This window comes from Vigna umbellata, chromosome 5, assembly GCF_029865625.1.
Source record: "Vigna umbellata cultivar VRB3 chromosome 5, Vumbellata_1.0, whole genome shotgun sequence".
NCBI classification, from domain to species: Eukaryota; Viridiplantae; Streptophyta; class Magnoliopsida; order Fabales; family Fabaceae; genus Vigna; species Vigna umbellata.
The window spans coordinates 28,253,984-28,270,186 of record NC_142169.1 but is presented as its reverse complement, the minus strand read 5'-3'; the positions used below and the strand labels follow the sequence as shown (position 1 = coordinate 28,270,186).

Genomic DNA, 16,203 nt, shown 5'->3' with positions numbered 1-16,203 from the left:
GGATAATGGAAAGCTGGGAGGAGTCGCAAGAATCCATTAAAGCCGAAGTTAGCCAGTTGAAAGACCAGGTTGGCCAGATCTTGGCTGCCCTTGAATCCTTGAAGACTACTGCAGAGTCTTCGTCCGCACAGATCGGAGGAAATGCCCATTTTTATCCCCCGTTGTTGAACACCGCCAGCCAATCGATACCTTTCCCGCCATATGGGTTACCCCCAGGTTACACTCCTCCCGTAGGAGAATACTTAGAAACAGAGCATGCATCTTTCTCCTTTCCCACAACTGTCAATGTACCGCCAATCGGCACTCGGGGACCCGTCTCCGTGTCAGCTCCCATGGTGAGTGCACAAGGGAACGAAACAAACACAGTTGAAGGGACACGAGTAACTGCAATGCCGTACGTGGTCGCTAATCATGAATCTTCAGCTAGGGCCGCATCGCAAACCGCAGTGCATGGGAGAATCAGTGACCTTGAAGGAGCTAAAGGCAGGCTGGAGATTCTTGAGGAAAGATTGAGGGCCATTGAAGGGGTGGAAAGCTACGGCTTTGGAGATGTTGCAAGACTAAGCTTGGCCCCTGGTGTGAAAATACCGCATAAGTTCAAGGCGCCGGAGTTTGAGAAGTACAAGGGTAGTACATGCCCTAAAAGCCATCTGACCATGTATTGTAGAAAGATGGCTGCGTACGCCTATGATGACCCGCTACTCATCCACGTTTTCCAAGACAGTTTGGCTGGGGTGGCGCTAAACTGGTATACCCATTTAGAGCCCTCTAGAATTCGTTGTTGGGCGGATCTAGCTGACGCTTTTGTGAAACAATACGTATACAACACGCATGTTGCACCGGACCGTCTGCAGTTGCAAAATATGGGGAAGAGAGACAATGAAACTTTCAAGGAATATGCCCAACGGTGGAGAGAATTGGCCGCGCAAGTTGAGCCACCTTTGTTTGACAGAGAGATGGTGGCAATGTTTGTAAATACTCTTCAGCCGCCGTTTTATGAACATATGGTGGGGAACGTGTCCGTCAATTTCGCGGATGTCATCATAATTGGCGAAAGGATAGAAATTGGGCTGAAAAACGGGAAAATTGTGTATGGCCCGCCCGCAGCTACAAACTACAAAAAACCCGGTTTCAATCCGGGAAAGAAGAAGGAAGGGGAGGTGCATGCAGCCTCGATAATGCCTGCGTGGAGAGGTCAGGCTCCCACTCATGGTTATCGACCATACTTAGGCCAACCCCCCTATGCAGCTAACGCCTCGTTCGATCATCAAACTAGGCCACAACAACAACAAGGGTATTATCAACCACCGCGAGTCCCAACTGAAGCGTGGAGGGCCGGGGCAAACGCGGGTCCAAATATCAATGCGGGTCAAAACACCAACCCGAGAAAGAATCAATTTGTTAATTTCACCCCCATCCCTATGACTTACACGGAGTTGTTGCCTCAACTTGTAAAAAAGGGTTTGGTTGCCATTTGCCCGATGAAGCCTGTACAACCTCCATACCCAAGGGGTTATGATGCAGATGCCAAGTGTAGTTACCATGGAGGAGGTATTGGTCACTCAACCGAGCGGTGTGTGGCTTTCAAGTATAAGATACAGGCTCTAATCGACTCTGGTTGGCTAAAGTTTCAAGAAGATAAGCCTAGCATCGAGGATAACCCATTGTCCGGGCATGGGAGTACCTCGACGAACGCCATCGAGGCCGGAAAACAGGAGTTGATAAGGGATGCGAGTGAAATCCGGAGTTCTAGGAGGTTTATTTTCGAGGCGTTGTTAAAAGTGGGCCTAGTGAAAGGTGATTATGATATGGGTACATCATGTGCACTTCATCCAGATGCTGAGCACTCTATTGAAGAGTGTATTGAATTAGAAGATATTCTGCAAGACCTGCTTGACAGAAGTTTGATGCAAGTATGCCGCGAGGATAAAGAGGAAGAAGTGTTTGCACAAACTGGTGGGGAATCTGATGTAACTCTACCGGAACCGCTGGTGATACGTTTCAGTAGAACCACTCCTGCACCGATGACTGAAGAAAAACCGTCTGTGGTTATCTGTGTCCCATCCCCCTTTCCTTACAAAAATGAGAAAGCTGTCCCTTGGAGATATGGGGCATTTGCGTTAGGAGAAGGAAAGGGTGCTGACCCGGCCATTGAGAACATATCCGGCATCGGGGGAATGACGAGAAGTGGTCGAATCTTTACACCACCAGAGCTGACAAGAGAGGGAGCCAACAATAAGGAAGCAACAATGACCGCAAAAGCTAAGGAGTTCTTGAAAGGGAAGGGTGTACAAAAAAAAGAGACCCCTGACGAAGGAGAGAAGAGAGAGATATCCGAAGAAGAGGCTTGCGAGTTTTTAAAGTTCATACAACAGAGCGAGTACAAGGTGGTGGAACAGCTAAACCGCATGCCTGCCCGGATCTCCTTGTTAGAACTGCTCATGCATTCTGCATCTCACAGGAAGTTGTTAATGAAGATACTTAGTGAGGCCCATGTGGAGCAAGGTATTTCTCTGAACAAGTTTGAGGGCATTGTTGGCAATATCGTTGCTAATAATTACCTCACCTTTACCGATGAGGAGATACCTATTGAAGGCAGGGGGCATAACAAGGCTCTTCATGTCTCTGTGAAATGCCTGGATCACGTCATAGCGCGTGTCTTGGTGGACAATGGCTCCTCTTTGAACGTCATGCCAAAGTCAACATTGGAGAAGCTACCCTGTGACGGAATGCATATGAGGCCAAGCTCAATGATTGTGAGGGCGTTTGACGGTAGCAAGAGGGAAGTCATGGGCGAAATAGAGTTGCCGGTCCAGATTGGCCCATGTGTGTTTCAAATAACCTTCCAGGTCATGGATATCCTCCCAGCCTATAGTTGTTTATTGGGTCGCCCGTGGATCCATTCTGCAGGAGTTGTACCTTCCACACTGCACCAGAAACTGAAATATGTCATGGGAGATAAGCTAGTGATAGTTTCTGGAGAGGAGGATCTCCTTGTGAGTGGGCCATCCTCTGCCCGTTATATAGAAGCAGCCGAGGAAGCTCTCGAGACAGCTTTCCAATCATTGGAGATCGTGGGAAACACCTATGTGGAACCATTTCCAGTAAACCCATATCTGTCATGGGCCTCTATCATGGCGGCCAAGGTCATGCTGAAAGAAGGCTATAAGTACGGGAGCGGTTTAGGCAAGCACGGACAGGGGCGGACATCCCCATTGGAGGTGGTCGAGAACAAAAGCAGGTATGGCCTAGGGTACAAGCCCAGCAAGGGGGATAAGAAGAGGCTGATCGAGGAAAGGAGGGAGCGTAGTCTGGCTCGGATAGAACGACGGGAACCAAGGACGAGGAAGATTCACATTTGTGATATCAAGGAGAGTTTTCGCAGCGCTGGATGGGTGAACACTAGCCTTATAGCGGTCTTGGAAGAGGAAGATGGATCTGAAAGCTCGAACTTCGTGTGGGCTTGCTCACCAGATGCGCGGCTCAGCAATTGGAAGACTGTGGATTTACCTGTGATGTTTAATTCGAACGAAATGTAATATATTAATTGATCCTATCGCTTTACCCGGGGCTTTAGGATTCCTGACTTACGGGTTGACGCTTTTATTTTGCTTTCAGTGTGATATTTGAATCGTGTTTATCCTCATTTAGCCTCCTCCATCGTTTTTTTTGTTTATTTATTCTTTTTTCAAAAACTTAAATAATGCAGATATGACAATGAATATTTTGAAAATAACAATGTCGATATCCCTAATCTGGAGCACCCTGTCGATGATACGGAAGATGATTATGAAGATGGTTCGGAACCCTCTCCAGAACTAATGAGGTTAGTGGAACAAGAGTCTAAAGAAATAAAACCCTATCAGGAAGATGTCGAAATACTCAACTTGGGTGAGAAAGACGAGATAAAAGAAGTCAAGATCGGCACAACCATGAAAGAGGAAATAAGAGAAAGGTTGCGTGTCCTATTGAAGGAATTTAAGGACGTGTTTGCTTGGTCGTACAATGATATGCCCGGTTTGGATACCGATATCGTGCAGCATAAACTCCCTCTTAAGCCGGAATGCCTCCCGGTCAAACAGAAACTAAGGAGAATGAAGCCTGAGATGTCTTTGAAAATCAAGGAAGAGGTGCAGAAACAATTTGATGCAGGATTTTTGGCTGTGGCGAAATACCCGCAATGGGTGGCGAATATCGTACCAGTACCCAAGAAAGATGGCAAAGTTCGAATGTGCGTTGACTACCGTGATTTGAATCGTGCAAGTCCAAAAGACAATTTCCCACTACCGCACATCGACACTCTAGTCGATAACACAGCCAAGTTTTCGCTATTTTCTTTCATGGATGGTTTCTCAGGATATAATCAGATCAAAATGGCGCCAGAAGATATGGAAAAGACAACCTTTATCACGTTGTGGGGAACTTTTTGTTATAAGGTGATGTCCTTTGGGCTCAAGAATGCCGGGGCAACATATCAAAGGGCGATGGTGGCACTTTTTCATGACATGATGCACAAGGAAATCGAAGTTTACGTGGATGACATGATTGCAAAGTCTGAATCGGAAGAAGAGCACATTCTCAACTTGAAGAAATTATTTGAGAGATTGAGAAAGTATAAACTCAGGTTAAACCCCGCCAAATGCACGTTTGGAGTGAAATCTGGGAAATTGTTGGGTTTTGTGGTTAGCCAAAAGGGGATAGAAGTGGATCCTGATAAGGCGCGAGCGATAATAGAAATGCCTGCGCCTAGAACAGAAAAGGAGGTTCGAGGTTTTTTGGGTAGACTGAACTACATTGCTAGATTCATCTCCCAATTAACCGCTACGTGTGAACCAATGTTCAAGTTGTTACGAAAGGATCAAGCTGTGGTTTGGAACGAGGACTGTCAAGCCGCTTTTGAAAAAATCAAACGATACCTACAAGACCCTCCCGTATTACGTCCACCTGAGCCAGGAAGACCACTTATTTTGTATTTGACTGTGTTGGATAAGTCGATGGGTTGTGTGTTGGGTCAACACGATGAAGCTGGGAAGAAAGAGCACGCCATATACTACCTGAGCAAGAAATTCACAGACTGCGAACAAAGGTATTCGTCGTTAGAACGAACTTGTTGTGCATTGGCGTGGGCTGCTCATCGCTTAAGGCAATACATGTTGAGTCACTCAACCTGGTTGATATCCAAGGTGGACCCTATCAAGTTCATTTTTGAAAAGCCTGCTCTTACTGGAAGGATAGCTCGGTGGCAAATGCTATTGTCAGAATATGACATCGTGTATGTTACTCAGAAATCCGTCAAGGGGAGTGCGTTAGCAGAATACCTGGCTCATCAACCCATCAGCGATTATCAGCCAATGCAGTCCGAATTTCCCGATGAAGATATCATGGCTCTATTCGAAGAAGGTAGAAAAAACCGGGACGAAGAAACGTGGACATTATTATTCGACGGAGCCTCGAATGTGATGGGGCATGGCATAGGGGCAGTTCTCATCTCTCCAGAGCATCAGTACCTACCTATGACGGCAAGATTATGCTTTAATTGCACAAATAACATTGCAGAATATGAGGCCTGCGCTATGGGTATTCGGGCGGCAATAGAGTCCAAAGTGAAAATTCTGGATGTATATGGAGATTCAGCCTTAGTCATCCACCAGTTAAAGGGAGAGTGGGAAACTAGGGATTCGAAATTAATTCCTTACCAAGCTTACATCAGGGGATTAATGGAGTATTTCGACGTCATCACATTTAACCACATACCGCGGGAAGATAATCAATTAGCAGACGCTTTGGCTACTTTGTCTTCGATGTTTGAAGTTGACCAAGATGCAGAATTACCAATGATTGAAATGAAGTGCCATGCAGAGCCAGCATATTGCCATTTCATCGAGGAGGAGGTGGATGGTAAACCTTGGTATTTTGATATCAAGCACTATCTTAAGACCCGAGAATATCCTGAGAAGGCATCTGAAAACGATAAAAGATCGTTAAGGAGGTTGGCTGGCAGCTTTATTTTAAATGGGGATATTTTATACAAGAGAAATCATGACATGGTTCTCCTCAGATGTGTGGATGCAAAGGAAGCCGAATTGATATTGAAAGAAGTGCACGAAGGTACATTTGGCACACACATGAATGGGCATTCAATGGCCAGGAAGATCTTGAGAGCTGGTTACTTCTGGTTGACCATGGAAAATGATTGTTGTACACACGTGAGGAAGTGCGAGAAATGTCAAATGTATGCAGACAATATCAATGTGCCGCCCACGACCTTGAACGTGTTGTCTGCACCGTGGCCATTTTCAATGTGGGGAATAGATGTTATCGGAGCTATAGAGCCAAAAGCGTCAAATGGGCACCGTTTCATACTAGTCGCGATCGATTACTTCACCAAGTGGGTTGAGGCTGCTTCTTATGCCAACGTGACTAGAAAAGTGGTGACCAAATTCATAAAAAAGGAGTTGATCTGCAGATACGGGTTACCTAACCAGATTATCACTGATAATGCCACCAACCTAAACAACCAGATGATGGCGGAATTATGTGAGGAGTTCAAAATTCATCATCTCAATTCTTCCCCTTACCGTCCAAAGATGAATGGGGCAGTAGAGGCTGCTAATAAGAATATCAAGAAAATTGTGCAAAAGATGGTAGTCACCTATAAAGATTGGCACGAAATGCTTCCTTTTGCTTTGCATGGATATCGTACATCAGTACGAACGTCAACTGGGGCAACACCTTTCTCGCTCGTGTATGGCATGGAAGCGGTACTTCCATTTGAGGTGGAAATCCCATCTCTACGAGTTTTAATGGAAACCCAATTGGAGGAAGCTGAGTGGGTTCAAACTCGGTTTGACCAACTCAATCTCATTGAAGAAAAGAGACTAACAGCGGTGTGCCACGGACAATTGTACCAAAGAAGAATGAAAAAGGCTTTCGACAAAAAGGTGCGCCCAAGGGAGTTCCACGAAGGCGAACTGGTGATAAAGAAGATTTTGCCTATACAAAAGGATCACAGAGGCAAGTGGACCCCAAACTATGAAGGACCATTTGTAGTAAAAAAGGCATTCTCTGGAGGGGCACTAATCCTCACCAGGATGGATGGAGAGGAGTTACCTTTACCGGTTAATTCTGATGCGGTAAAAAAGTTTTACGCATGATGATTCCGCGATAGGGGATGCCACTAAGGGATATTAACACTGTTTTTGAATTATGTTGTATTCTGTGTTACTTCATTCAATAAATACCATACGGTTTTATCCATCATTCAACTTTTCCGATTTTTCTTTCGACACGATTCATGTCGCACTGGGTTTTAAAGTAAAGTAAGGAAAAAGAAAGTGATAATAATTAAAGCATCACAGGTATATCCATCGAGCACGAACTCGTTCCTGAGGGATGTCGTAAAAAAAAAAAAAAAAAAAAAAAATATATAAATAAAAAAAAGACACATGTTGAATTCGTTGTCAATAAAGTCTGCCGAGGGCATAGTACTTTCAAAAAGCAAAAGCAAACAAAGTTTTGAAAAATGCTAGTGTTGAGTCTTTTCTTGATTCATAGTAACTAGTGTTCTTTTCCTACTGAAGCATCTGCATTCATACTACTTGAACCCCTAGCTTTCTCGTTCCCCTTTAAAATAGAGGATTGTCATGAATATAATACTGGGGCAGCTTTCATCAGGATACGCGTACCCAATGATCCGTCGATCGGGGAGAAAAATAAGAAAAAAAAGAGAAAGAGAAAAAAAAAAGGAAAAGAAAATTAAATTGATTTGTCAATCGCTGCAGAGTTTCACTTCAGGTTTAAGGTTGGGGGAAGTAGGGCGAGCAAACTTCAGAATGACGTGTGGCCATTTTTCTTCACTCAAGTGATAAAAGAAATTTATCCAGTTGCACCCCCTTTGAGCCGTAAGTTATAACTGTTTTTCTTCATCACCCTCAACAAGAATCATTAGCATATCGATGTCAATCCAAAGGAACGTCAGGGGCATCCAAGTCAAGGAGAAGATTTGTGGAAAAGAGAAATGAAAAAAGAAAAGTTTTAAAAAGGGTCACAGTAGAGGCAACGAGACGAATGAAGAAAAAAAAAAGAAAGCCAAAGAAAAAAGAAGAAGAAAAAAAAAAACAAACAACAAAAACAAAAAACAAAACAAAAATGATGAAAAATAAAAGGACGTCCGAAGTTCCAAACTCCTAGAGACAGTTGACTCGACACCTTGCAGATGATTCTTGTTAAGACAATTCGACCGTCAAACACTTATTTGGGCCTTCATTATCCGTTTCTTTCAAAACCCTTTGACCTTTAACCACGGTACAAGCCAATTAAAGTCCACGCCGACTGAAGAATGTTTGTCCTGATCTTTCTCATGAACTTAACTCTTGAACGAAATGATGTGGCGAATGACACGATCGCTAGAAGAAGAGAAAAGCAGCATAAAGGAAAAATGAAAAAAATATAATGTGAAGTCTTCCCGTCAAGAAAGAATCGTCAAACTAGGGCATTCCTCCCTACCTAGACCTGTCCACCTCTCCAAATCACACTTATTGTGCACAGCAAAGTTGGGGCAGGCTTGTAAGCCTTGATTGTTGAAATATTAACGACATCCACAAAACCATCATCCACAAAACCATCATTCACAAACCGTCATTCAGCCATCCACTTTTCATAACCATTTCTCGCACTTTCTCGGGTTCAAGCTAGTTTGGATGGCAAAAAGCGATAAAGGGAATTTGAACCAATAGTTACACTATTTTCCTTTTCATCAAAGGGCTCACCATTTCTCGACATTATTTTCAATGAATGCATTTTGAATGTACATCGAGTTTGATGACAATATTGACAACGGGTTCCAAACATGGAATTTCCAAAAAAAATAAAATAAAATAATAACAAATAATGAAAAAACAGAAAGAAAGAAAAGAAAAAGGAGAGCAAGAGAAAAGAACGAAATAAAGGTCTCATGTGTTTATGCACTCATGCACCCTCGTGGCATTACATCATACATTTCATGAGAAGTAAGGAAAAACGTTTGAAAAATCCTTAAGGGGAAAGAGAAATAGTGAAAGTTTAACACAACCTTTGCTTCTAAGTCTCTTCAATGATCGGCTCAATATCTACTGATGTTTCCAAAATTTGAATACAGGTTTTCCTTCTACGACGGCGCTCCTCTGTAGGACAATCGTCGAACCTTTGATTACACCTCATTCTTCGTCCATAGGGTTGTTACACCCTCCACGAGGTTATTACACCTCATTTCATTATCCATAGGGTTGTTACACCCTCCACGAGGTTATTACACCTCATTCTTCATCCATAGGGTTGTTACACCCTCCACGAGGTTGTTACACCTCATTCTTCATCCATAGGGTTGTTACACCCTCCACGAGGTTGTTACACCTCATTCTTCATCCATAGGGTTGTTACACCCTTCGCGAGGTTATTACACCTCACTCATTTCATCCAAAGGGTTGTTACACCCTCCACGAGGTTGTTACACCTCATTCCTTATCCATAGGGTTGTTACACCCTCCACGAGGTTGTTACACCTCATTTCATTATCCATAGGGTTGTTACACCCTTCACGAGGTTATTACACCTCACTCATTTCATCCATAGGGTTGTTACACCCTCCACGAGGTCGTTACACCTCATTCCTTATCCATAGGGTTGTTACACCCTCCACGAGGTTGTTACACCTCAATCTTTCATCCATAGGGTTGTTACACCCTCCACGAGGTTGTTACGCCTCATTCATTCATCCACGAGGTTGTTACACCTCATTCACTTATCCGCAGGGTTGTTATACCCTCCACGAGGTTGTTACACCTTATTCACCCATCCATAGGGTGGTGGCACCCTCAGAATTCCCTGTTGTTTCTTGTTCATTTTGAAATCCAAACGAAATTAGTGTTTCTTTCTTTACTTAGCTTTTACTTCAATAATATGAAAATATCAAATTTTCATATTATCCAGTAATATCTAAGTAAAGAGGGGCAGCTGTCAACACCCAATTTCGTCCGGATTGACTATAATAGGTTTATTTTATTTTATGTTATTTTCTTTCATTTTTATTTTTAATTTATACTTTATTTTTACCTTCTTATTTATTTATTATTTTATTTTATGTTATTTTCTTTCATTTTTATTTTTAATTTATATTTTAATTTTACCTTCTTATTTATTTATTTATTTTATTACATATATACATATTAGTTACCTAATTTTATTTTGAAACGAAAGAGAAAAAAAAAAAAAAAAAAAAAAAAGGAAAAGAAAAAATAAGGTCAACTCCATCCTGCAGCGTAAAACAACAGTATGCAAGGTTCAGAGAAAAAAGCAAAAAGTAGCGTATACTATTTACAAAAAAAACAATGCTCAAAATGGACATTTACAAGGGCAGTAACAAAAGGCAGAGGCTCCTCTTCCCATAATTCCCTACTTACGACTGCAAGTATACATCAAAGGAGAATGTTTTTTTTTGAAAGCAAACTTCTGCCTACTGATGGCCGATACAGTGAACATCAAAGAAAGAAAAAAACAAAAGGGAAATCCCATGCCAGAAGATATCTCACAGGATGCAGGACAGAGAAGTTGGGGGTGGGCTTTTGAAAAGGTTTTTTTCATCACGGTCAAAAGAGAGAAAGGAGGGAAAAAAGGAGGAGAAGCAACGAGTGTTGGAGGAACCTAGCAGTCCACTCCACTTCACTTTCCAGTGCCTGCAAGATCATTTTGGTTACTGAAGGAGAAGTTCGGCGGGGGAAGCAAAGGAGATTGAATCCAGTAAAGAAAAGGAGACTAAAACAAAAAGGAAAGTTTTATCTTCTCTTGAAGCTGCGAAGGTAATTCTTCAGACATTCAACCTCTTTTGGTCATGTTCGTTTATATGCTCTATGTATGTCTGCTTTATGCCTGCTGAAAGATGAATGAAATTGCGTTCAATCAATGCATATTGTTAACAATAACAAGACCCCTGTTCATTCGAACTGCACCCAAAATGCAGTTTCGGTGCCTGTAAATTTCATCTATTTTGTTAACAATAACAAATAGGCACATACCCCCAACATCAAAGCTTCAGTACCCATTAGCATCCAGAAAAACATGTAATAAAAAGCAAACAGAGACAGCATAGGTGTTTTCATATCAACTCTCATGAGAGAATAGAAAAGAGGAATAGTTTTTCTCTCCACTGGACCCTGCGCATGTCGGTCGCAGCTAGCTTCCACTTTAAGATCATCCTCCACCTGTATCAAACAGAATAAACAGACCAAATCACGGCTCCATCCTGCCAAGCACCAAAAATTTTGTCATCCTCAGCCTGTAACACAATCTATCAGATTTAGTCCACTCCCTCAAAGTTTCTATGTTACAACGTTCATCAGACTAATTCCAAAAAAGAAAAGAGGCCACCACTGTTTCAGACAAAACAGACACCCATCGTTCTTAATCTCAGAAGACAAGACATCCAAACTAATCAATAAATTTCATAGAGAATGAAAGAAGGAGAGTGGTGGCGCCGGTGAGGAAAGGAGCTCCGGCGAGGGCGGCGGGTCGCATCGCTGGTGCGACCCTGGTTCGTGGTCCGAGAGGGGGTGACTGGGTGGCGGCGTCTATGGTAGAAGAGAAGGAGAGGAGAAGCTTGGCGTGGCAACCGGCAGGATCTGCGGCGGCCACCGGCGCACTGGCGGCGGCCGGTCTTGGCGGAGGCGGTGGCGCATGTGTAGAGGAAGCAAACCCCTCCTTGGGTCATCGTCTCAGAAGCGAAGAGAGGGAGGGCGAAGGCGACGTCCTGGATGGCCGGATCGACGCGCGGCGGAGACGAAACTCTCCCTGGGTTGCCGATGGCGGAGAGAGCGGACGGGCTCGAGAGAGAAGCAGCGACACGCGGTGGTCGGTATGGCGAGGCAGCAGTGTGTGTGCGGAGATGACGACCCTTCACCGGAGTTTCTTGGCTGGAAGAAGAGAGATTTGGTTGTGTTTGTGGGAGATGGAAGAATGAAAATGGAAGAATGAAGAGAAGGGAAATGAACCCCTAATGTGCTGAAGATATTTTGGGCCAAAAAAAATAAAACTAAAAGGAACTTTATCTGCACCCCGGTTTCATGTTTCACACCCCATTTTCGTTCGGGCTTAAGCCCACTCTGCAAACAAAATAAAATAAAAAAAGAGAGAACTGGGCCTGACCAGCGAATACTCATGCACCTCCCGCTTTTCACCCGCGCACCCCCATACACCCCGGGCCAGTGCTGGGCCAAGCCCGAGAATAATTTTCCCCCGCAGTCTCCGTTTCTCACTTCCACACCTCCTGTCTGCTTGGGTTTTGGCCCAGTCCATCTACATGGAAAATAGTTTAGACACCCCAGTTTCTTATTTAGGCACCCCTATTATTTGTTTTATTTTCATTACTTATTTATTTATTTGCTTTTCTTTATTTATTTTATTTTGTTTCCTTCTTTTTCTTATTCTATTTGTTTTTTTTTATTATTGTTATTGTTGTTATTATTTTTATTGTTTTTTTATTTTATTTTATTCTAAACATCTATTTATTTTAAAATACATATTTAATAATACATAGAAAATAAAAATATTTATATATATACAAAATTTACAAAAAAATACGTTTTAAAGGTTAAGCACACGTGTGACCGCTCGCGTCGTCCTTGTGCTAAAACCTTTTCTTCTTTCTTATAAAATTACAAAAAAAATACGTTTTAAAGGTTAAGCACACGTGTGACCGCTCGCGTCGTCCTTGTGCTAAAACCTTTTCTTCTTTCTTATAAAATTACAAAAAAATACGTTTTAAAGGTTAAGCACACGTGTGACCGCTCGCGTCGTCCTTGTGCTAAAACCTTTTCTTCTTTCTTATAAAATTACAAAAAAAAAAAAAAAAAAAAAAAAAAAAAATACGTTTTAAAGGTTAAGCACACGTGTGACCGCTCGCGTCGTCCTTGTGCTAAAACCTTTTCTTCTTTCTTATAAAATTACAAAAAAATACGTTTTAAAGGTTAAGCACACGTGTGACCGCTCGCGTCGTCCTTGTGCTAAAACCTTTTCTTCTTTCTTATAAAATTACAAAAAATACGTTTAAAGGTTTAAGCACACGTGTGACCGCTCGCGTCGTCCTTGTGCTAAAACCTTTTCTTCTTTCTTAAAAAAAATTACAAAAATATTTTAAAGGTTGAGCACACGTGTGATCGCGCGCATCGTCCTTGTGCTAAATACCTTTTCCGTTATAAAAATATCAAAAATATGAAATTTTCAAAAAAACTAAAAAACATCAACAATTTCAAACAACAAACAATATCGCCTTGCCAGAACTACGTGATCCTTGATTCTCCATCAAAAGTGGAGATACGTAGGAGCAAGGCTAGACCTTGTCAGGTTCATTTTCCCAAAAATCCAAATTTATCCGTAATCATTTTCCAAACAAATTTTCTAAACAATTTCTCAAACAAGCTTTCCAATCTCCAAAAGAACTACGTAACCCTGATTTCTCATTCTGAATGAGAATACGTAGGAGCAAGGTCAATCCTTGTCGGGCCCAAAAAACTAAAAAATATATTTTGTTTATTTATAATTTTATTTTAGGGGATAGTTAAACATTTTGAAAACCACATCATATTCGTGCGTTTAGTTAAAGGTACTGCCTTAAGGCAGGCGTTGTAGGGTGTTAATACCTTCCCTACACGTAACCGACTCCCGAACCTAGAATCTGGTTTTCACGGACCGTGTCTTATCATTTTATGGTTTTTCCGTAGTTTTCCAGAATAAACTATGGTGGCGACTCCAAATCTCTTTTCAAAACCCGTTTCTTTGGATCGTCGTCCCGTCGCGATTCCGGTTGCGACAAGTATATTTTGTATTTGATCCTTAGCCCATAAATACTCTTGATAAAGAAAATTGTAGTTAAGTAATATTTTTCCACTGATGCTTTTCATTTCTGAATCTTCAACAGGTTACTTGTTACCATTTTCTTATTTGTAATTTTTAGTAATTTAAAATATATTAAATGTATACATGAATTACATATGTGTAATTGTTTTTGTGTATGGTAAATATTATGTAATCCTCAATACACATGTATCTACAACTTCATACTTTGAATTAAAATTGTGAATATTATAATTGATTAATAAATATATTTTACTGAATATTATGATGAAAGTGTATTAAAATGTTAAATATTATGTTTTCATAATTTTTCTACTGAATATATTTTCTTAACTAATCCTTTTAGGATACTAATTAGTATTATGAAAAATTTACATAAATGGAATCTCAGTTGAAATAAGGCATCAAAACTTTTGTGGGAAGAAAATATGCAACCTTACCGGAAATTGATGAAGTGAAATTGTTTTGGAGTTTGACTTGATATTGGGTTTGCAGTTTTAGTGGCGACACGTATTACAAAAACTCAAGAATCTAAACGAGTGACTCAAGTTGACCCAAACCAAAGCCCTGGTTTTGGTTTTCTTTGGTCTTGTCACTTTCTTTTTATTGGTATAATTTATTACTGGGAATTGGTGGAGAGATTATTTTTTTTTAATTTTCTTTACTTTGATTCAGATGCTTTAAAATAATTAAAAAAATCTTTATTTTTTTATTATATCCTTCTAAGGTTTTTTTCTTAAACCAAATAAGGATAATTTCCTCCTGTTGGTTGTCACCTTTTATATTGCCTATTATCCTTTGTATTTGTTCTTTTTGATCGTTCCAAGACCAGTCACATTTTGCAAATATTCTTTTTGTTTTTTTTTTTATTTCCCCACACGTTTACTAAAGTTTGCTAATTATTATTAGAAAAGAAACACTTTTGTATCTTTATTATTTAAAAAAATATTTTTTTAATAACTTTTTTATAACTGTGTGTTAGTTCGTGATTGATCAGTTTCAAATATACAAACTAATAAAATAATGTTACATAGTTTATTATAGAAAAGTTGTAAAAAAATTATTAACCTATTGTAATCATTTTTAAAATTAAAAAATTAACAGTTATGGTTAAAATAAATAATGAATGATTTGTATGGTAGTGTTGGATAGAAATGCGAATAATTTAAAAAATACAAATGAAATTTTGAGAATATAAACAATATCACAGATGTAACATTGAATACAAAAACGTAGAAAAAATAACTTATTTCTTTACAAATAGTTGTAGATAAATTATTATCTGTCTCTTATGCCACTAGCTTAACTTAATGTAACAGTGTATGGAATTACTAACTACCCAAACATTGGTGACAAGTATGATTGATAATCGAAATGCTTAGTTCTAATATAGTAATAAACTCAAAATATATATTATTAAACAATGTTTTGGTATAGACTTTTATTACATAAAAAATTCAAATTAATGCATGTATGAAAAAGTTGTAATGAAAATAAATCAAAGTTGTATTTGCATTTACTTAAGAATTTTATAGAATATTTTAAGAATTTAAAAGAATGTTTCTATAGTGTTAAAAATAATATGTATAATATTTAATCTCTGTAAAATGAAATAATTTTGTTGATGAGAGATGTTTTTGGGCTATATAAGTGTATTCTTCTTAGCATATAATGGAGAAAAATACCAATCTTATCTTTTAATTTCTTTAATTATAAATTTTATATGTATTTTAGAGTAGTTTAGATGTTCCTATCAATTGAATATTTGGTTCAACTTAGTGCATTATCTAACATTTTTTATGTATGAAATTACAAGAATGTGACTTTAAGAACCCATCACCAAACCGCAGCATTAATTGCCTTAGCAACATTAATTTTCGTTTAAAAGTGTTAATTAACTCAAATTTATGTAAAAAAAATAAGAATACGATTTTCTAAAAATAATTAATGCTATGTTTAATTTTGAAATCAATAGATGAGTAAAAATATTTTTTTCTTCAAAATATCAACACTTAAAATGAAATGAGGAACAAATAAAATAATGTAAGCGGAATTAATTAATAATATTATTTTTAAAAAATTTGATTTATAAATACAGTGCTCACTAGAATTTGTGTCTTTTTATACATTTTAATAAATAGTTAAAATGTTACTTAAAATCCTCTTTAACATAATTAGGAACTTGAGTACATTTAGTCTAACATCTCAAAAATACAGTATAAAAGCATACCATAGAATATTCACAGTTAACAATATTACAGTTCAGTTATGAAAGAGAATAAGTACGTTTATGGCCGAACGGCCTTACAACAATACTTCAGA

General features: G+C 39.6%; 1 protein-coding gene across 1 annotated transcript; it reads left to right on the top strand.

Annotated features, from left to right (window-relative positions):
- The first annotated feature begins 5 nt into the window (after positions 1 to 5).
- On the top strand, positions 6 to 7,154 carry LOC148198047 (uncharacterized). The gene is made up of 4 exons (XM_088115704.1): positions 6 to 2,505; positions 2,596 to 3,535; positions 3,710 to 5,898; positions 5,944 to 7,154. Exons 1-4 carry the CDS (start codon positions 6 to 8, stop codon positions 7,152 to 7,154), a joined length of 6,840 nt encoding a protein of 2,279 aa, XP_087971830.1.
- Positions 7,155 to 16,203: the final 9,049 nt, after the last annotated feature.

Excerpts from the sequence above, each read along its gene's own strand:
- LOC148198047 (XM_088115704.1), top strand. The coding sequence starts at position 6 with ATGGAAAGCTGGGAGGAGTCGCAAGAATCCATTAAAGCCGAAGTTAGC. Across the intron at positions 3,536-3,709 it reads ATGTTTAATTCGAACGAAAT|ATATGACAATGAATATTTTG; the intron begins GTAATATATTAA and ends TAAATAATGCAG. Across the intron at positions 5,899-5,943 it reads CATCGAGGAGGAGGTGGATG|AATATCCTGAGAAGGCATCT; the intron begins GTAAACCTTGGT and ends TTAAGACCCGAG.